Raw genomic sequence first — 22269 nt, forward strand, 5'->3', positions numbered from 1 at the left:
GCCTCAGCCTTTGCGGTCTGTTAGGATTATAGGCATGAGCTACCATGCCCATTATAGAGTCTACTTTTTTTTTTTTCTTTTTGAGACGGAGTCTTGCTCTGTTGCCCAGGCTGGAGTGTTGTGGCACAATCTCAGCTCACTACAACTTTCACTTCCTGGGTTCAAGCAATTCTCCAACCTCAGCCTCCTGAGTAGCTGGGATTATAGGCATGAGCCACCACACCTGGCTAATTTTCTATTTTTAGTAGAGACAGGGTTTCACCATGTTGGTCAGGATGGTCTCGAACTCCTGACCTCAGATGATCCACCCACCTTGGCTTCCTAAAGTTCTGGGATTACAGGCATGAGTCACCATGCCGGGCTGTGGAGTCTACTTTAATGTTAAGCCTCACTTCAGAGAACAGATAATCCATGATAGAGCAAGTGTAAGATGGCCTGCAGGAACTGAACGGTGATAACAATACACAAGGAATCAGAGAATAAATATGCAAAGTCATCTTGGGGAATGATGGCGACTACTGGACATATCAGGATGGATCAACAACATGACCAAGTATTAAAACCTGGAGTAGAGGGCTGGGCACGGTGGCTCAAGCCTGTAATCCCAGCACTTTGGGAGGCCGAGGTGGGTGGATCACAAGGTCGAGAGATCGAGACCAACCTGGTCAACATGGTGAAACCCCGTCTCTACTAAAAATACAAAAAATTAGCTGGGCATGGTGGCGCGTGCCTGTAATCCCAGCTACTCAGGAGGCTGAGGCAGGAGAATTGCCTGAACCCAGGAGGCGGAGGTTGCGGTGAGCCGAGATCACGCCATTGCACTCCAGCCTGGGTAACAAGAGCGAAACTCCGTCTCAAAAAAAAAAAAAAAAAAAAAAAAAACAAACCTGGAGTAGAAACCACTTGTTCAACTGAATGTTTAATAGGTTTGGTGGTTCTTGGGCATAGATTGAGGAACAAAACTAACCTACACGAGGTTCCTCACATAGGTTAGCATGTAACTGATCTTTATTATTTTATTTTATTTTTTGAGATGGAATATCAATATGTTGCTCAGGCTGGAGTGCAGTGGCACGATCTCAACTCACTGCAACCTCTGCCTCCCAGGTTCAAGCAACCCTCCTGCCTCAGCTCCCCCAGGGGCTAGGATTACAGGCACATGCCACCCCGTGCCCAGCTAATTTTTGTATTTTTAGTAGGGACAGGGTTTTGCCATGTTGGCCAGGCTGGTCTTGAACTCCTGACCTTAGGTGATGCTGAGACCACAGATGTGAGCCACTTCGCCTGTTGGTAACTGATTTTTAAAAAAGTAAACACTAACGCCGGGCGCGGTGGCTCAAGCCTGTAATCCCAGCACTTTGGGAGGCCGAGGCGGGTGGATCACGAGGTCAAGAGATCGAGACCATCCTGGTCAACATAGTGAAACCCCGTCTCTACTAAAAATACAAAAAATTAGCTGGGCATGGTGGCGCGTGCCTGTAATCCCAGCTACTCAGGAGGCTGAGGCAGGAGAATTGCCTGAGCCCGGGAGGCGGAGGTTGTGGTCAGCCAAGATCGCGCCATTGCACTCCAGCCTGGGTAACAAGAGCGAAACTCCGTCTCAAAAAAAAAAAAAAAAAAAAAAAAAAAAAAAAGTAAACACTAGCTTGGCATGGTGACTCACGCCTGTAATCCCAGCACTTTGGGAAACTGAGGTGGGCAGATCACCTGAGGTGAGGTGTTCAAGACCAGCGTGGCCAACATGGTGAAACCGTCTCTACTTAACACACACACACACACACACACACACACACACACACACACACACACAATTAGTCGGGCATAGTGGCAGGCACCTATAATCCCAGCTATTTGAGAGGCTGAGGCAGGAAAATCACTTGAACCTGGGAGACGGAGATTGCAGTGAGTCAAGACTGTACCACTGCACTCCTGCCTGGGTGACAGATCGAGAATCTGTCTAAAAAGAAAAAAAAAAGCAAATACTTAAGCACAAATTAATCTGTATGCTAACAGGTTAAAGAAGCTGAGTTAGATGTGACAAAGTTAAGTTTGAAGTGGGCAAAATATGAATAGGATATTTACAGAAGAACATATCCAAATGGCCAACAAACGTACTGGCAGTCACAGAAATGCAAATTAAAATAGTTAGGCATTAGATTTGGTAAGCGGAGAGAGAAAAAAATTCAAATGAACTGTAAAATATGCTGTTGTTGGTATGTAGAGAAGAAAGTACTCTCATACCCTCCTATTAGAAATGTCAGGTGTTCCACTCTCTCATGAAACCCATATGGAAATATCTAAAAGCTCTAATACAATGTATCCTTTGATCTATTAATCCTACTCTGAGAAACTTAGCCCACAGAAAGAAAAGCACCAGCAAGTGTGCTTGTATATATATTATTTTACACACAATAAATTTATAAATAGTAGTTACTGCGACACCATAGTAGTAGAAAAGGGGAAAATATAGATGTATACGAATGTGAAAATAAGATTAAACTGTTTAAAAAGAAAAAAAGAGGGCTGGGCACAGTGGCTCATGCCTGTAATCCCAGCACTTTGGGAGACCAAGGCAGGCAGACCACCTGAGGTTAGGAGAGTTTGAGACTAGCCTGGCTAATGTGGTGAAACCTTGTCTCTACTAAAAATACAAAAATTAGTGTGGTGGCAGGTGCCTGTAATCCCAGCTACTCAGGAGGCTGAGGCAGGAGAATTGCTTGAATCTGGGAGGTGGAGGCTGCAGTGAGCTCAGATCATGCCACGGCACTCCAGCCTGGGACACAGAGTGAGACTCTGTCTCAAAAAAAAAAAAAAAAAAAGTTGAAATAAGAGTCTGGAGCAATATAATATTACAGATCAAGCTGAAAGTAAGGTCTGGATATAACAGAAATTAGAATTTAAATTTCTTTTTTCTTTTTTCTTTTTTTTTTTTTTGAGACGGAGTTTCACTCTTGTTACCCAGGCTGGAGTGCAATGGCGCAATCTTGGCTCACCACAACCTCTGCCTCCTGGGTTCAAGCAATTCTCCTGCCTCAGCCTCCTGAGTAGCTGGGATTACAGGCACGTGCCACCATGCCCAGCTAATTTTTTGTATTTTTAGTAGAGACGGGGTTTCACCATGTTGACCAGGATGGTCTTGATCTCTCGACCTCGTGATCCACCCGCCTCGGCCTCCCAAAGTGCTGGGATTACAGGCTTGAGCCACCGCGCCCGGCAGAATTTAAATTTCCAATTTCAAAATTATATACACTTTTAGGAAAAGGCCATAACAGTAACATATGCTGGTTATACTAAAGAAACACTTAGGCCTTTGCAAATGTACCACCCTTTAGTAAGCATTAAGTATATAATGTAACTGAATGTCTATGGCAATATGCTTTTTTGTACCTAAGTTTGTTTAAGTCAAGACTGCTGAATTCTACACAAGGATCCCACAATATTCTAATCTATTGGTTCCTGGATTCCAAGAGTTTTGATAACAAGCGGTAACGTGTAACCTGAGTCCACTGACATGGTGTGTTTCAAACACCAAGCAGAAAGAGTTTAGACAGTAAGAGACTGATCTAAAAAAAAACCCTCATTCAGCTGAGTTCAGAAAATAAGAGTCTGGATAGGAAAAGTTAGGCTACTGTGGTATAACTGCACAATCCTAGTATATTTCATGTACCCGAGGGTAATATCTGAATCTATTTGATGACCACCATAAATAAAAAGATAAGCATTTCAAGAATATGATTATGTGGGGGAAAAAAATAATAGTATCTTCAAGTCATTCCTACTGAGATAAATTATCAATTTAATTTGACAGCTGAACAGAAGACCTGAAAAGTCAACAACCCGCTCAAGTCAACACATAGCCAGTGCTTGGTAGAGCCAAGTGGCAAGAGTCAGGTCTGTGTCATGCTCCTATTAGTTATGCAACATTTGTTTCTCTCCTGCTAAAAATCGTTAAGAAAATTGGGTTGGGCATGGTGAGATCCTGTTTGAAAACAAAACAAAATTGTGTAGTTTAAAGATCAACCATCAAGATGGGTGAGGCGGCTCATGCCTGTAATCCCAGCACTTTGGGAAGCTGAGATGGGTGTATCACCTGAGGTGAGGCATGCAACACCAGCCTGGCCAATGTGGGGAAATCCCATCTCTACTAAAAACAGAAAAATTAGTTTATTGTGGTGGTGCATGCCTATAATCTCAGCTACTCGGGAGCAATCTTGGCTCACTACAACCTCTGTCTCCTGTGTTCAGGTGATTCTCCTGTCTTCTCCTCCCGAGTAGCTAGGATTACAGGCACATACCACCATGTCTGGCTAATTTTTCTATTTTTAGTAGAGACAGGGTTTCACAATATTGGTCAGGCTGGTCTTAAACTCCTGACCTCAGGTGATCTTCCCGCCCTGCCCTCTCAAAATGCTACGATCATGAGCATGAACCACCATGCCTGTTTTTTTTTTTTGGGGGGGACAGGGTGTCACTCTGTTGCCCAGTTTGGAGAGCACTGGTGTAACCTCGGTTCACTGCAAACCCCTGCCTTCCGGGTTCAAAGGATTCTGGTGCCTTAGCCTCGCAAGTAGCTGGAACTGCATGCATGTGCCACAACCTTCAGCTAATTTTTTGTATTTTTAGTAGAGACAGGGTTACACCATGTTGGCGAGGCTGGTCTAAACTTCTGACCTCAGGTGATCCACCATGTCTCACTCTGTTGTCTGGGCTGGAGTGCAATGGTATGATGTTGGCTCACTACAATCTCCACCTGGAAGTTTCAAGCAATTCTCCTGCCTCAGCCTCCTGAGTAGCTGGAATTAAAGGCATGTCCTACCACACCCAGATAATTTTTTTCTGTATTTTTAGTAGATGGGGGTCTCTACTAAAAATACAAAAAAATTAGCGGGGTTTCACCACATTGGCCAGGCTGGTCTCGAACTCCTGACCTCAAGTGATCTACCTGCTTCGGCCTCCCAAAGTGCTGATTACAGGCATGAGCTACTGTGCCCAGCCAAGATGAACTTTTAAAAATGCAGCAGAAACAAAGCAAAGTGCTGACCTCTGGTAGGAATCAACAAACTTTTGAAATATTTCAAAAAGCTCTCAATTCCTATTCTTTAAACAGCTGAAACAGGTAGTATAGGAAAAGGATACCATTATGGGTGACCACATACTTTTTTTTTTTTTTTTTTGAGACAGATTCTCACTCTGTCACCCAAGTTGGAGTGCAATGGTGCAGTGTTGGCTCACTGCCAGGTTCAAGCAATTCTGCCTCAGCCTCCAGAGTAGCTGGGATTATAGGCACTGATCACCATGACCGGCTAATTTTTTATTTTTATTTTTAGTAGAGTTGGGGTTTCACCACGTTGGCCAGACTGGTGTTGAATTCCCGACCTCAGGTGACTTGCCTGCCTTGGTCTCCCAAAGTGCTGGGATTATAGGTGTGAGCCACTGTGCCCAGCCAGACCACATAAATTCTTATAAAACAAAGTAGGTGGAGGCAGGCAGAATGATTTATGGAAAGTGAAACAAAGTATTGCAGGGGATGGTAATACACACAAGTTTAAAAGGTAGCATGTCTGTTAACGTGTTGGCTGTAGATTTCTTACCCTTACCAAAAAACTGTAATAATCTCCATGGAAAAAATCCACTTGTTAAATTTTAAAATTTACCTTATTTTTTACTTGGTCAATATTCTTTACAGGTGTGACTGAAATAATCCTCACAGGGTTCTCTTCATTTTCACTAACTCCAGTTTCTGTTGCCTCTGAACTCTGTTCCCTGTTTAAGACAAATAAACCAAGACTTCATATTTCCATGAAGAGAAAGTTCACGATCTCATAGTACCAAATAAAAACAGGCTGAGGCTGGTTTTGAAACCTTGCCAAATGAAGCAATGATAGCAAGATTCAGATACTCTGTAGTTACAGACTACTGCTTTAAAAATACCATTTTCCATTTAGCTTTGATCAAGTGGTATCAATTTCTATTTTGCCTTAATAACATTAAGACAGAAATGATTGCCTCTACAAAAGGATTGTCAAGAAACAAATTGTTGTGGCAACAACTACTGTAAGCTTTATCTTTGGGAACAGAAAATTCTAAAACAAAAACAAAACTACAGACCATAGTATAGTACAGTCATTTCCATGGTGTTCTACAAAAAAGGGGGCTGTCAAAAGAGGCTATTTGGTAGGTATTTGAGGCCACTACTAGTCTTTAAAACATGTATTAAAACCCGCATAAGGCTGTTGGAAAAAAAAAGAAAAGAAAAAAAAAAAAACATTAACTGAATTTATATCCTGGGCTTCATTTTTACTAAAAATGGTTTAAACCATCACTGGGTTGAGTTTATTCTTAAAATATCATGTGTAAGAATAGTATCTTTAAAAACCACAATTGTGTATTTAGTGTTCTTAAGAGTAGGGTCAGAAATGATGAAGGTTTGATGTGATGGATATCCTAATTACCTTGATTTGATCACTATACATGGTATGCATATACCAAAATATCACACATACCCAATAAATATGTACAATTATTATGTATCAAAATAAGTATTTTTATAAAAAAAATTGCAGGTGGAAATACTTATGCAGTAGCTAATGTATTGAATACTTAATATGTTAAATTAAACATGAAATTTTTTTTTCTTTGAGACAGAGTTTCACTCTTGTTGCCTAAGCTGGAGTGCAATAGCACGATCTTGGCTCATTGCAACCTCTACCTCCCAGGGTGAAGCAATTCTCCTGCCTCCGTCTCCAGAGTAGCTGGGATTACAGGTGTGCGTGCCACCATGCCTGGCTAATTTTTTTGTATTTTTAATAGAAACAAGGGTTCACCATGTTAGCCAGGCTGGTCTCGAACTCCTGACCTCAGGTGATCTGCTCACCCTGGCCTCCCAAAGTGATGGGATTATAGGCATGAGCCATGAAGTGCCTGGCTCTAAACATGAATTTTTTTTTTTTTTTTTTGAGACAGAGTTTCGCTCTTGTTACCCAGGTTGGAGTGCAATGGCACGATCTCGGCTCACCGCAACCTCCGTCTTCTGGGTTCAGGCAATTCTCCTGCCTCAGCCTCCTGAGTAGCTGGGATTACAGGCATGCGTCACCATGCCCAGCTAATTTTTTCTATTTTTAGTAGAGACGGGGTTTCACCATGTTGAATGGGATGGTCTCGATCTCTTGACCTCATGATCCACCCACCTCGGCCTCCCAAAGTGCTGGGATTACAGGCTTGAGCCACCGCGCCTGGCCAACATGAAATATTTTTATAAATGGACAATGTTAGAACAATGTTAACTTATCCCATACGTTTTTTTCCCCCTTTATTTTCACAGGGAATAGAGCAGGAGAATGTCTTCATTCACATTCACACACACACACACACACACACACACACAAACAGGGTCTTACTCTGTCACTCAGGCTGGAGTGAAATTATGTAATCATAGCTGATATAGCCTAGAACTCCTGTGCTCAAGTGATCCTCCTGCCTCTGGCCTTCTGAGCTCCTAAGGAGCTGGGAATACAGGTGGGTGTGCCACCATGTTGCCCAGGTTGGTCTAGAACTCCTGGGATCCAGTGATTGTCCTGCCTTGGCCTCTCAAAATGCTGGGATTACAGGTATGAGCCATCATACTTGGCCTTTTCTCTTGTTTTAAGAGGCAGGATCTTGTTTTGTCACCCAGGCTGGAGTGTAGCGGGACCATCACAGCTCACTTTAGTCTTGAAGTTCTGGCCTCAAGCGATAATCCTGCCTTGGCCTCCTAAAGCACTGGGATCACAGCTGTAAGGCACTGCACCCAGCCCTCCTATACTAATTTGAGTTAAAAATAAAAAATTGTAGGTCGGGCGCGGTGGCTCAAGCCTGTAATCCCAGCACTTTGGGAGGCCGAGGCGGGTGGATCACGAGGTCGAGAGATCGAGACCATCCTGGTCAACATGGTGAAACCCCGTCTCTACTAAAAATACAAAAAACTAGCTGGGCGTGGTGGCACGTGCCTGTAATCCCAGCTACTTAGGAGGCTGAGGCAGGAGAACTGCCTGAGCCCAGGAGGTGGAGGTTGCGGTGAGCCGAGATCGCGCCATTGCACTCCAGCCTGGGTAACAAGAGCGAAACTCCGTCTCAAAAAAAAAAAAAAATAAATAAATAAATAAATAAATAAAAATAAAAAATTGTCTGGGTGCAGTGGCTCATGCCTGTAATCGCAGCACTCTGGGAGGCTGAGGCAGGTGGATAACAAGCCCAGGAATTCGAGACCAGTCTCGCCAACATGGTGAAACAACATCTCTATCAAAACTACAAAAAATTAGCTGGACATAGTAGTGTGCACCTGTAATACCAGCTACTCGGGAGGCTGAGGCAGGAGAATCCCTGAACCCCGAAGGCAGAGGTTGCAGTGAGCTGAGATCAGGCCACTGCACTCCAGCCTGGGCAACAGAGCAAGCAGGACTCTGTCTCGGGAAAAAAAAAAAATTAAAAAGTGTTTCAATTTATTCAAAAGTAATGCTTTCATACTTTTCCTAAGGGTTGAATTTTCTTATGTATAAAAAATAAACATTTTGGGCCAGGTGTGATGGTTCATGACTGTAATCTCAGCCCTTTGGGAATACAAGATGGGCAGAGACCAGCCTGGCAAACATGGTGACACCCCATCTCTACTAAAAATACAGAAATTAGCTGGGTGTGGTGGTGTCTGCCTGTAAACCCAGCTACTCAGGAAGCTGAGGTGCAAGAATCAAATGAAACCAGGAGGTGGAGGTTGCTATGAGCTGACATTGCGTCACTGTACTCCAGCCTGAGACGGGAGTGAGACTGTCTCAAAAAAATTTAAAATAAGCATTTTGATGTAAATTATATTACTAACTTTTATATTTTTTTCTGTTAACTTTTCTACACTTACAATGCTATATATTAATAGTTTCAAAGTGTGCAGTACACTCTTAATTTCATCACTAAAAATACTAAAATGTGCCTAGGTGCGGTGGTTTGTGCCTATAATCCCAGCACTTTGGGAGGCTGAAGTGGGTGGATCACTTGAGCCCAGGAGATGGAGCCTGACCTGGGGAAGATGGCAAAACCCCATCTTTATATAAAAAAAAAAATTGACTGGAGGTTGGTGGCACAAGTCCGTAGTCCCAGCTACTCTGGAGGCTGAAGTGAGAAGATCCTTAGAGCCCAGAAGTCTGAGGCTGCAGTGAGCTGTGATCCTGCCACTGCCCTCCAGCCTAAGCGACAAAGTAAGACCCTGTCTCTTAAAAAAAAAAATTACATAAAATTTAAAAAAAAAAAGCACTAAAAATTCATTAGTATTAGTATTATTTTGTACAAAAACATCTCTAACAACAGAAGACTGTTTTATGAGACAGTGCTTTAGGAATAAAAGATAAACCAAGCAGTGAGTGCTAGTAATGAAATAATTGGAAAGTTGCCTTGATCGACTTCCGGTTGAAGGGTTCAGCTCTGAATTTACATTAATATTGCTTCCAGTCTCAGTGCCAGTGCTTCTAACATAGGGTTTCCTTCCCGTTGCTGATAAAGGCTTGTTTACTGTACCTAGTACGCCAGCAGGCTTTGGCTAAAAAACAAACAAACAAACAAACAAAAAAACACACACGTTCATACCTTACCATGTATACATGTAAATTTAGACACAAGTAAGAGATATTGTTAAGTGCTAGTTAAATTTATTACAAATGTTCATTGTGGCCCAGGAACAGTGGCTCCTGCCTATAAATCCCAGCACTTCGGGAGGTGGAACACTTGAAGCCAGAAGTTTGAGACCAGTCTGGCCAACACAGTGAATCCCAACTTCTACCAAAAATACAAAAATTAGCCAGATATGGTGGTATAAGCCTGTAGTCCCAGCTACTGGGCAGGCTGAGGCACAAGAACTGCTTGAACTCAGGAGGCAGAGGTTGCTGTGAGCTGAGATTACACCACTGTACTCCAGGCTGGGCAACAGAATGAGATCTTGTCTCAAAAAAACAACAAAAAAAATTCACTCTGTAAAATTGTGTTTGACTGACTTAATACAATTAAAAGCCATAAACAGATCTCTACTTAATAACTAGGTAATATTAATTTATCCTTTATTATTCCATCAAAATAAAAAGTTCCCCTAAAACACAGGAAAATATATAATAAATGCTCTATAAACTATTGGATATATACATAGTAATAATTTAGAAACTCTTTACAAAAAACTAAATTTCCTTTTGCTGTTTTAGATGTCATCATATTACTTACATAGAAAATAAATTGCCTAATTCATTAGTAGTATAAAATTACTTCTTTTATCTTACATACCTAAGTTGATTATAGCATTTTCCAGGAAAATCTAATTTGTAAATTGTAAATAAACTGTGCTTAACATTACTGATGAGAACACATAGCGGCAATTCAGAAGAGTGGTTCCTGGCAGACAAAGTCTAAAAGCACGACTGCTTTAGATGCTATAAATCTACAATGCAATCCCTAAGAATCAGGAACTGTACAATCTAGTGGTCATTTAGAGGTATTTCCAGGAACAGCAGAAGCAATATACACATGAAACAAAGATCTCAAAATTATTAAAGTACATAATACCTTTCCTGTTAACAGAAGTACTCTTGTCTCTTCTGAAATATAACTTTTATCGTTACAGAAGTCCTATTTAAAAAAAAAAAAGAAACATCAATTAAAGGAAACATGCATATTTTAATTGTTCCAATAAGCCTTTTTAGGTATTGTGCCTTACAAAAAAATACACTTGTGCTTTTTTTTTTTGAGACGGAGTTTCGCTCGTTACCCAGGCTGGAATGCAATGGCGCGATCTCGGCTCACCGCAACCTCCGCCTCCTGGGTTCAGGCAATTCTCCTGCCTCAGCCTCCTGAGTAGCTGGGATTACAGGCACGTGCCACCATGCCCAGCTAATTTTTTGTATTTTTAGTAGAGACGGGGTTTCACCATGTTGACTGGGATGGTCTCGATCTCTTGACCTTGTGATCTACCCGCCTCGACCTCCCAAAGTGCTGGGATTACAGGTTTGAGCCACCATGCCCGGCCACACTTGTGCTAATACATGTTATCAATTCATCAAACAATCAAAACTTTTTTTTGAGATGAAGTCTCGCTCTTGTTGCCAGGCTGGAGTACAGTGGCATGATTTCGACTCACTGCAACCTCCGCCTCCCAGGTTCAAGTATTCTCCTACCTCAGCCTCCCAAGTAGCAGGACTACAGGTGCATGCCACCACGCCTGGCTAATGTTTTGTATTTTTAGTAGAGACAGGGTTTTACCAAGTTGGCCAGGACGGTCTTGACTCCTGATCTTGTGATCCGCCCACCTCAGCCTCCCAAAGTGCTAGGATTACAGACATGAGCCACCACACCTCGTTTACAACCAAAACATTTAATGAGCCATACTGTAAGTCTAGCTTCAAATTAAAGTGAAGGCACGTAGACTTAGGCAAATGTCAAAGGTAAATTTCTTAAATCACACCATAAATAAAGCACACCTATGTTTTCATATGGTTCAATGCAGTTTATTCATTAAATTTATTCACTGGATTATCTTTTCTTCCACCACTACATCACAAACTTGGGCCAGGCATGGTGGCTCAAACCTGTAGCCCCAGCACTTTGGGAGGCTGAGGTGGGCAAATGACTAGGTCAGGTGTTCGAGACTTGCCTGGCCAACATGGTGAAACTCAGTTTCTACTAAAAATACAAAATTAGCTGGGCCAGGCGGCACATGTCTGTAATCCCAGCTACTCAGGAGGCTGAGGCAGAAGAATTGCTTGGACCCAGGAGGGAGAGGTTGCAACAAGCCTAGATTGTGCTACTGCACTCTAGCCTTGGCGACAAGAGTGAAACTCCCTCTCAAAAAAAGGCTGTTTCTGGGACGGGTGGTGGCTAACACCTGTAATCCCGGCACTTTGGGAGGCTCAGGTAGGAGGATCACGAGGTCAGTTCAAGACCAGCCTGACCAACATGGTGAAACCCTGTTACTAAAAATACAAAAATTAGCCGGGTGTGGTGGTGCGTGCCTGTAATCCCAGCTACTCAGAAGGCTGAGGCAGGAGAATTGCTTGAACCCAAAAGGCAGAGGTTACAGTGAGCCAAGGTTGTGCCACTGCATTCCAGCCTGGATGACAGAGTGAGACTCTGTCTCAAACAAACAAACAAAAACCTTAAGTGAATTACGTTCTTTGATAGCTGTGGTATTAAAAAGCAGATACATGATTTAAACCAAATGTGGACAATGACAGCACTTTCTTGAGAGTTTTGTCTATATACAACTTAGGAGTTCAAACTTCATCTCCTGATGCCTCTTCCTACTTAATATCTGAAAATGGCAAATCACAATGATGTGTCAGTGAAGTAAAACTAGCTACTAAACTCAGGAAATTCATTAAGTTTTAAGTAATCTCATTAAAAAATGTATTATTTACTTTATTAAATTTACCTTCACAAAAGTAGAGGAGAATAAAGAGTGCCTGTGAGGAAATCACAGTTTTGTCACGTGTGCTAGGCAAAACTGTAACATTTCTTTTGAATAAAGTCTCCTATGCAGCTAAAATAAACATAAAGAAACCTGTACACCGAAGTTCATTTACTTCATTCACAAAGATATAGTATAGCTTTGCTAGGTTCACTAACTTCATAAACCTAGTATTCTAGTGTTTATGAATTAATAACATATTAAAAGCATTTTAAAGTTAGATAAATGAGGAACGTTCCATACTGATAACAGAAAAACCTAAGTTACTATTAAGAAGACTAAAATACTGTAACACTGTAGATATTAAAAGAAAAAAAAAAAAACCCAAAAATTGGTATCTATGAGGCCAGATAGATGTAGTAACAAGCAAGAATTTAACTCTTGATTGTGGTATCACCACTGTTACGAAGATTCTATTCTGGTAGCATTCTATTCACGATGGTCCTGGGTCAACAACAGGATATATTTAAATTCAACAGCTCACTTAGGAGTATTTTACAGGCTGTGCATGGTGGCTCATGCCTGTAATCCCAGCACTCTGAGATGCTGGAGGTAGGTAGATTGCTTGAGCCCCAGAGTTTGAGGCCTGGCCAACATGACAAAACCATGTCTCTACAAAAAATTAAAAAATTAGCCAAGTGTGATAGCATACGCCTGTAGTCACGGTCACTTGAGAGGCTGAGGTAGGAGGACTGCCTGAGCCAGGGAGGTGGAGGCTGCAGTAGGCTGATATCAAGCCACTGCATTCCAGCCTGGGTGATGAAGTGGGACTCAAAAAATTTAGAGAGGACATACTTTTGCAATTCTCATTATTTCTATCATAAGCAAGATGGAGTTAAGTGTTCAATACTAAATCAATAATAAAAATCAGACTACATTTTAGCAAACTTTTATTATAGAATGGCATTCAAAGTAGGAAGCTTCATTTACGTCTTGGAATGTGCATTTGGAGAATCCTCTAAGCCAGGGCGGGGTCTCCAATCCACAAGCCACAGATCGGGATGGCTCTGTGGCCTGTTAGGAACTGGGAGGCACAGCAGGCAGTGAGTGGCTGGCAAGCAAGCATTACCACCTGAGCTCTGCCTCCTGTCGGATCAGCAGCAGCATTAGATTCTCATAGAAGCACAAACCCTATGCATGCGAGAGATCTAGGTTGCGTGTTCCTTATGAGAATCTAACTAATGCCTGATAATCTGAGGTGACAGTTTAATCCTGAAACCATCTCCCCACATCAATTTCTCCGTGGAAAAATCGTCTTCCACAAAACTGGTCCTATGTGTCAAAAAGGTGGGGAATCACTTGCTCTAAGGGGGTCATTATGAGGCATATGCATACGTTTACAAGAGAAAGTTAAGCAAGTTTAAAATACCTCAGGATTGGTTGGTTTGCATATGAAAGGTATGCTCAAGCCGGGCACAGTGGCTCAAGCCTGTAATCCCAGCACTTTGGGAGGCCGAGGCGGGTGGATCACGAGGTCAAGAGATCGAGACCATCCTGCTCAACATGGTGAAACCCCGTCTCTACTAAAAATACAAAAAATTAGCTGGGCATGGTGGCACGTGCCTGTAATCCCAGCTACTCAGGAGGCTGAGGCAGGAGAATTGCCTGAACCCAGGAGGTGGAGGTTGCAGTGAGCCGAGATCGTGCCATTGCACTCCAGCCTGGGTAACAAGAGCGAAACGCTGTCTCAAAAACAAAAAACAAAAAACAAACAAACAAACAAAAAACCACATAAAGCAGAAAATAGAAGCTTTTAAAAATCCAAATAAGCTGGAAAAACTTACAGAACATGGGTTACCTGGAAAATTTACCTAAATGGGAAACAATTTGCTGAAAGCACAATAGATGCACTGTATATTAATAATATCATTTATTGAATGCTTTTATGTGATAATCTCTGCATATAAACCTAGGTATTAGTAATTGTCCATGTATGTTATTAACATCTGCATCATAAAGATGAAGAAACTGAGGCTTAAAGGGAAAGTGTCTCTTCTTTTTTTTTTTTTTTTTTTGAGACGGAGTTTTGCTCTTGTTACCCAGGCTGGAGTGCAATGGCGCGATCTCGGCTCACCGCATCCTCCGCCTCCTGGGTTCAGGCAGTTCTCCTGCCTCAGCCTCCTGAGTAGCTGGGATTACAGGCACGAGCCGCCATGCCCAGCTAATTTTTTGTATTTTTAGTAGAGACGGGGTTTCACCTTGTTGACCAGGATGGTCTCGATCTCTCAACCTCGTGATCCACCCGCCTCGGCCTCCCAAAGTGCTGGGATTACAGGCTTGAGCCACCGCGCCCGGCGTAAGTGTCTCTTCTTATACTGTGCCAAATTTAAAATTTTTCTTGTCTGCAAAAGTACTAATCATGTTTCAATAAAACGAGATTAAAATAATTTTAAAAATCTGAAAACTCCTTCTAACACTAGAAATTTCTAGAACAAACCTAAGAACAACAATATTTGTAGTCATCTATTCAAGTCAGAATAACGTTCAGGGCTGTGTAAGATAACCTTCCATTCTTTGATAAACTCAGAGGTATTTTTTTTACTCTGTGGTCAAGACAATTAACTCTTTGCCACAATGGCTGATAACTGAAATTTAAATCAGTTTAGTGTGGTAGGAAAAATGAGAGGAAGAAAATTACCTTTTCAGGTTGTGTAAAAAATTTCATTGGGAGGACTGGGTCCTTGGGTGAATCTGCATTGCACAAAGCACTTTTACTATTTATAACACAGAGAGCCACATCACATACTGTATACAGTTTCTAGGGAGAAAAAGGAATCATATATAACCTTAGTATTGCAAAATAATCACCATTACCAATTCCATCAAATGAGTAAATTAAACATTAAATGTGTAAATTATTCCTTGAACATTCTATATTTCTGTTCAGCACTGTTTATGTATCCTCCTGGAAAATAAAAATCCCTCTATTTGAATTTAACACGAATGCCAATATGCACAGAAAATAACAAACAAATGAACCAACCCAAAGAAATCACACAAGAACAATAAGCATGTCTGTAACTCGTACTGTAAGTTTGTAAGATAGCATAGTTGTACATTTTATTCTTATCCTCCTTTTCTCTGAGGTTATAAAGTCTTTTAAGAGTACTAAAGATTCCTGAAATAATAAAATTCACTTGTAATGAAGTGCAATAAAAACTGACTACAAATTTATAAACATTCTGAAATTTAAATTCTTATGTATGGCCAAAAAAACCCCCAAGAGGGACAATATATTTTTCTATTACATTTTAACACCCACTGGCCCAACACTCATCTTACTTCATTTGTCTTGGATTCATCTGGAGACTGGGCATCTCTGGTTAACTTGATGTTCTCTGCCATCTTCTTCATAAAAGCATGGCTATTGTTTTCATTCTTTGTCATTAAAACCTCAAGCATGAACCATAGGCACCTAAATGTAAACATATTAAAGAGACTAGATGTAGACAGATGCTTTAGCTTAAAGCAATAAATATGTTACTAGGAATTTCTGTTGTCTGAATAAAATAAAATGACCAACCTTAATTACTAATATAGCATCATATTAATTACTAATGTATTATCATATTAATCATACTCTATTCAAATTTAAAGCATAAAATATTAAAAAATGAAAACATCACTTAATATGAGAAATTCTGACAGTTTCATGAAGCATATAATGATTCACCCTGGCTGGAGGCAGTGAACACCTACAATCTCAGCAGTTTGGGAGGCCGAGGTGGGTGGATTGCCTGAACCCAGAAATTCGAGACCAGCCTGGGCAACATAGTAATACTCCATCTCTTAAAAAAAAAAAAAGGCAGGGCACGGTGGCTCAAGCCTGTAATCCCAGCACTTTGGGAGGCCGAGGCGGGTGGATCACGAGGTCGAGAGATCAAGACCATCCTGGTCAACGTGGTGAAACCCCGTCTCTACTAAAAATACAAAAAATTAGCTGGGCATGGTGGCACGTGCCTGTAGTCCCAGCTACTCAGGAGGCTGAGGCAGGAGAATTGCTTGAACCCAGGAGGCGGGGGTTGCGGTGAGCCGAGATCGTGCCATTGCACTCCAGCCTGGGTAACAAGAGCGACACTCTGTCTCAAAGGAAAAAAAAAAAAAAATTAGCTGGGCATGGTAGTGGGTACCTGTATTCCCAGCTACTTGTGGGGCTGAGGTTGGAGGATTGCTTGTCCCAGGGAGGAAGAGGTTGCAGTGAACCATGATCACGCCATTGCATTCCAGCCTGGGCAAAAAAGTGATACCCTCTCAAAAGAAAACACAGATTCACCCTAGGTAAGCTTAGAAAATCTGACGTATCTTAACACCCAGCAATGATGAGCAAATCGACACATAGCAGTCTTAGCATTTTAATTATTTGTAAGCTCTGCAGAAGTTCTACAATTGGTATGCAGTTCTGCTGAGAAACAAGTCTAAACTATATTTACTATGAGGCCGATGTGTGTGGTACCCAGCCACTCAGTTAAGGAGTCATAATCTCAAACCATTTTTGCTGTTCTATACTTGTCACTGTATACTAATTTAATACATTGTGTCTGAAGGGAACATCTCAATTTCAAGTAAAAGTGAACCCCAAATCAGGCTGTACATTAGAATTGCTTGGAGAACTCAGACAAATCTGGGAATGGGACCTGTTTTTACAAAGATATTAGGATTTTCAGGAGGTGACAGGACTACAGAATTACTGCATCAACAGGGGAGAAATTATTTGATGATACTCTGTAAAAGCTTCTTTGCCTATAATCTATGTCAGGCATCCCCAAACTATGGCCTGCGGGCTGCATGCGGCCCCCTGAGGCCATTTATTCGCCGCCCCTCCCCCGCCACACTTCAGGAAGGGGCACCTCTTCCATTGGTAGTCAATGAGAGGAGCACAGTATGTGGCGGCCCTCCAACGATCTGAGGGACAGTGAACTGGCCCCCTGTGTAAAAAGTTTGGGGACGCCTGATCTATGTAAATGTTTTAAGAGACTATTGTAGCATGCATTCGTTTTTTAGTTTAATGGCTTAAATGATAGCTGGTAGTTTCAATAATATTTATAAACTTTGGCAAAGAGTTATCAATTCTAGTGAGATACCAGGTAACTGCTAGAATCCTGATCAAAGAACAGAACAGAATAAAGAATAACAAACATAATAAAAATAAGCAAACACTAAATGAGTGCTTACCATCTACTAGGCATTAGGCTAAATACCTTCATATAATCCTCATAACTCTATAAAGAATATGAAAAATCATCACCATTATACAGATATAGAACGTATCATTTTTGTCTTTTGAGAAAGGGCCTTGCTTGTCACTCAGGCTGGAGTGCAGTGGCATGATCACAGTGGCAGTCATGGTGTCCTGGGCTCATGCTATCCTCCTACCTCAGTTTCCTTAGTAGCTGGGACTACAGGTGTGTGCCACCACATTTGGCTAATTTTTGTAGAGGTGGGGTTTCGCCATGTTGCCCAGGCTGGTCTTGAACTCCTAGGCTCAAGAAATCAACCTGCCTTGGCCTCCCAAGGTGCTGGGATTGCAGGCATAAGCTACCACATCTGGCTACCTAATTTTTTTTTTAAAGACATTAAATAACCTGTTTAAGGTCACAAAGATAAGAAGATGGAGCTAGGATTAGAATGAGGTCTGATTTTATACTTTTAACAAAACTATACAAAATAAATTTAAAAAATAAATATAATAAATATTATCTGAGCAAGTATGTACTAGACAAAGGTTACAACACTGAACACATCAGTTCTACAGGTTTCAGGATTCTATTTGTTTATATAAACACTGAAATCATTTCATTAATTCCCTGGGTTCAGAATTCTGTTGAGTTTCTATTAACTTGAAGATTTGTTTGATCTCTTTCCACAGAAGTATAGGGTCAAGATTACTCTCAGTTTTAGGGGATAAGGTGAGGAAGCATTTTTATGCAGGATTTCCTTAAAAAGTTATAATAAAAAAATCCTGCGGTAAGTTTTAAACATTAGTATACATATAAAATACTTAAATGTGCATCAACATAGGAGACTTTATTTGTTGAAGTAACTGAAAAAAAGTATGATTGTCCTGTGATAAGAATGTCAATTCCATCTTAATTTTATGCAAATATGTTAAGACTAATGTGCTGGGGCTGGGCGCAGTGGCTCAAGCCTGTAATCCCAGCACTTTGGGAGGCCGAGGCGGGTGGATCACGAGGTGGAGAGATAGAGACCATCCTGGTCAACATGGTGAAATCCCGTCTGTACTAAAAATACAAAAAATTAGCTGGGCATGGTGGCGCGTGCCTGTAATCCCAGCTACTCAGGAGGCTGAGGCAAGAGAATTGCTTGAACCCAGGAGGTGGAGGTTGTGGTGAGCCGAGATCATGCCTTTGCACTCCAGCCTGGGTAACGAGAGCAAAATTCCGTCTCAAAAAAAAAAAAGACTAATGTGCTAACATGAACCAATTGACTCAATAAATTTTGGTACTTGGAAGTTGTTCAATATAATGTTATACTTAAAATAACAAGATACAAAATAATACATATGTGTATTACAAAATAATATATAATAGACATTAAGATGGCATTTTGAGAACTTAAGAGTATGTTGAAAACCCTGGGGCCATGTCTCACTTCTGCATCCTCAATACTGCCCAAGAAATGTAAACACTAATGTTTACCCATCCTATAAAGTACACAGATTCCCATAATCCCCTGCTTCTTCTTGCCTTATCCAAGGGAACTAATTCCTCTCCATCTCACGTCTTTTCACTGAACGCTTTCGAATATACTCCCTCTCGCCCCCCGCAAAAGAAACTTCAATGAATGCTCACTTTACCTTTTGGCCATAACTGAAACCATACTGCCACCCCAAGAATGCTTGCCTTGCATTTCCCCAAAGTTATAGTCTCTCATTCCATTAGATGTTGCATACTTCGCGACAGAGTGAGTTTAACTTCTATCACTCCTGGGGCTGATTCCAGCTATTCTTCCATGTTTATATAAAATTACTCCTAGGAAGCTTATGCCGTTTGGCTGCTTCTACCATTCTCTCCTTGTCAATAGTATCTATCAACTTCCCTATGTTCCTTGCATTCATTTAGTTTCTGGATAACAATTTTCCTCAACTCCATCTTTAAGTCCTGCCAATTTTCTGAGCTACCTAACTAACACGATTTCCTAATTCCTGGCTGCTCCAATCCTGGTAAATTTTATCTTTGCTTAAGACATTTCATTCCCTCAGACATTCCTAAGCTTTGTTGATCTTCAGAACTTGTTCACCTGTGAAATTACAAATTTACTTCAGCCTACTTCCCAAGCTCAAGCGACTTTCCTGCCTTAGCTTCCTGAGTAGCTGGGACTACAGGTACATGCTACAACACCAAGCCAATTTAAAAAATTATTTGTAGAGATAGGGTCCTGCTATGTTGCTCAGGCTGGTCCTGAAATCCTGGACTCTCCTCTTGTCTTGGCCTCTCAATATTTTAATCACTTTTTGAAAACAGTCTCTAAGTCTCAGTTTGCTTCAAAAAAGAAAGAAAAAAGAAAATAGTCTCAACTCTCTTACCTATTTTCCTTCTGGTACACTTACTTTTTTTAAAAATTTATTTTTAAGACGGAGTTTCACCATGTTGGTCAAGCTGGTCTTGAACTCCTGACCTCAGGTGATCCGCCCTCCTTGGCCTCCAAAGTGGTTGGATTACAGACATGAGCCACCATGCCCGGCCTTTGGTACACTTACTTTTAAAAACTCAAGGACAATCCAAGTCTTTGGCTTCTTGACAGCTATATTTAGAATTGTTTAATGTTAGAAAAAAAGGCATGTAGCTGAGAAGCTTGATATAATTATAAATTAAGATTTTCAACTTAGTACTCAATGCTAGCCAGCTATCCTATATGTTAGGATTTTTAGCTACTTCTTCACAGCAGCTGTTACCAATCTATTCATATCTAATTCTACAACTCTCACCTACCAGCAAATTTTGCTCCTATATCATTTAGAAACCTAAGTCATCAAATGAGACTTCCTCAACTACTTAACAGCAGTCCTGGAAAATTACTTTTATTCCCTGGATCTCCCTTTATCTATCCTTAAGATTGCACCTCCTCACCAATTCTTCTTTTTGAAGACCACACCTCTCAATTTACTACCATAACTGCTTTTTTACCTACAATCACACTTTATCCCCTGGCTCCTTAAATACTTCCTATTGCCTTCTTTCTAGCCAATTCATAGCCAATTTTTAAAAAAGATTTGTCAAAATGACATGTATTCTTTATCTTTCCGCATTTAGCTTTCACCTGCATTGCTTTACTGCAGCTGACCCTGCCAAGGTTATCAGTGAGTGTTTTCTTGCTAAACATATTTAAAAAAATTATTTATTTTCCAATAAGCAAATAAATACAGTTTGTTGTTAAATTCAAAGGACACTTATTAGCTGTGTGACTTTACCCTTGCTGGGATCTTCATTTGTAAAATGGGAACAACAAGTCGGGCATGGTGGCTCATACCTGTAATCCCAGCACTTTGGGAGATCGAAGCAGGTGGATCACCTGAGGCCAGGAGTTTGAGACCAGCCTGGCCAACATGGCTAAACCCCATCTCTGATAAAAAATATAAAACTTAGCCAGGTGTGGTGGTGCTTGTCTGCAAGCCCAGCTGCTCCGAAGGCTGAGGCAGAATAATTGCTTGAACCTGGGAGACGGAGGTTGCAGTGAGCCAACATGGCACCACTGTACTCCAACCTGGGCAACAGAGTAAGACTCCATCTCCGCCACCCAAAAAACAAATTAGCTGGGGAAGGTGGTACATGCCTGTAGTCCCAGCCACTCGAGAGGCTGAGGCAGGATAATCGCTTGAACCTGGGAGGTGAAGGCTGCAATCAGCTGAGATCACACCACTGCACACCAAACTGGGTGACAGAGCAAGACCCCATCTCAAAACAAAAACAAAAATAAAATGGGAACAACAGTAATTATCCCAAGAATTGTTTTGAGGAATAAATGAGGTAATACTTCCAGGGCACTTAACATATAAAAAAGCCAATGAATGTTAGCTGGGTCCTGACCATTCCACTGTCCTTAATACATTTTCCAAACTGCTATTCCTTTGACCTCCCATTTTCTTCCTCTAGGTTGTTTTTTTGATTCTCTGTTCTTTCCAGGAGTGTTATGTCTGAAGTCTACACTATTAAAAGTTCTGCTCTACAGATTATTTTTTTCTTCCTCCTCTTTTTAACTTCTGACTCTATCCAAGTGTGAGTAAAGTGCCTATTCTAGGTACTTTCACAATAGTAGAGCACATATAACATACCATATTGTAACCATCTCTTTACCTTTCTTTGTCTTCCATTATATTGTGACCCTTAAGGGAATATATATGATATTCATATTATATAACCTCACAGCCCAAGAACCTATCACACCTGGCACATTGAAAGTATTCTATAAATATTTGTTAAAGAGGTATGAACACATGAAGAATAAAAAGTGTTGAAAGATACCAACCAAACTGTTAATAGCAATGAAGGGCTTTTAGGGGGTATAATTATGAATAATTATTTTCTTCTTAATGAATTCATTTTCAATTTTTTCTTACTGAATATCAAATGAGAAAGGTAATTATTAAACATTAAAGTATTAATCGTACTATATTTAAATAAAAATTTTCAAATTCAAATAAATTATTAGAAAAATGGCAGAATAAGAAATTTCAGAGATCAACTGCAACAATAAACAACTACTAAGCTGGAAAAAACCAATCATAATCACCTGTGCAGAACTCTGGAACCTCATGAGACCCAGCAACCAAGGGGTAAACACCT

General features: G+C 40.9%; 1 protein-coding gene across 3 annotated transcripts in view; it reads right to left on the bottom strand.

Moving 5' to 3' along the window:
* PDS5A (PDS5 cohesin associated factor A) overlaps window positions 1-22269 on the bottom strand; it is a 159849-nt gene that overhangs the window by 12320 nt on the left and 125260 nt on the right. For all 3 annotated transcript variants that reach the window (XM_039468201.2, XM_074396027.1, XM_039468202.2), the window contains 5 exons: window positions 15752-15884; window positions 15108-15227; window positions 10573-10635; window positions 9417-9562; window positions 5655-5763 (listed from right to left, as the gene is read on the bottom strand). In XM_039468201.2, the coding sequence (XP_039324135.1) occupies window positions 5655-5763; window positions 9417-9562; window positions 10573-10635; window positions 15108-15227; window positions 15752-15884 (571 nt within the window). The remainder of the gene's footprint in view (window positions 1-5654; window positions 5764-9416; window positions 9563-10572; window positions 10636-15107; window positions 15228-15751; window positions 15885-22269) is intronic.

This window comes from Saimiri boliviensis, chromosome 3 (genome assembly GCF_048565385.1).
Source record: "Saimiri boliviensis isolate mSaiBol1 chromosome 3, mSaiBol1.pri, whole genome shotgun sequence".
Taxonomy (NCBI): Eukaryota; Metazoa; Chordata; class Mammalia; order Primates; family Cebidae; genus Saimiri; species Saimiri boliviensis.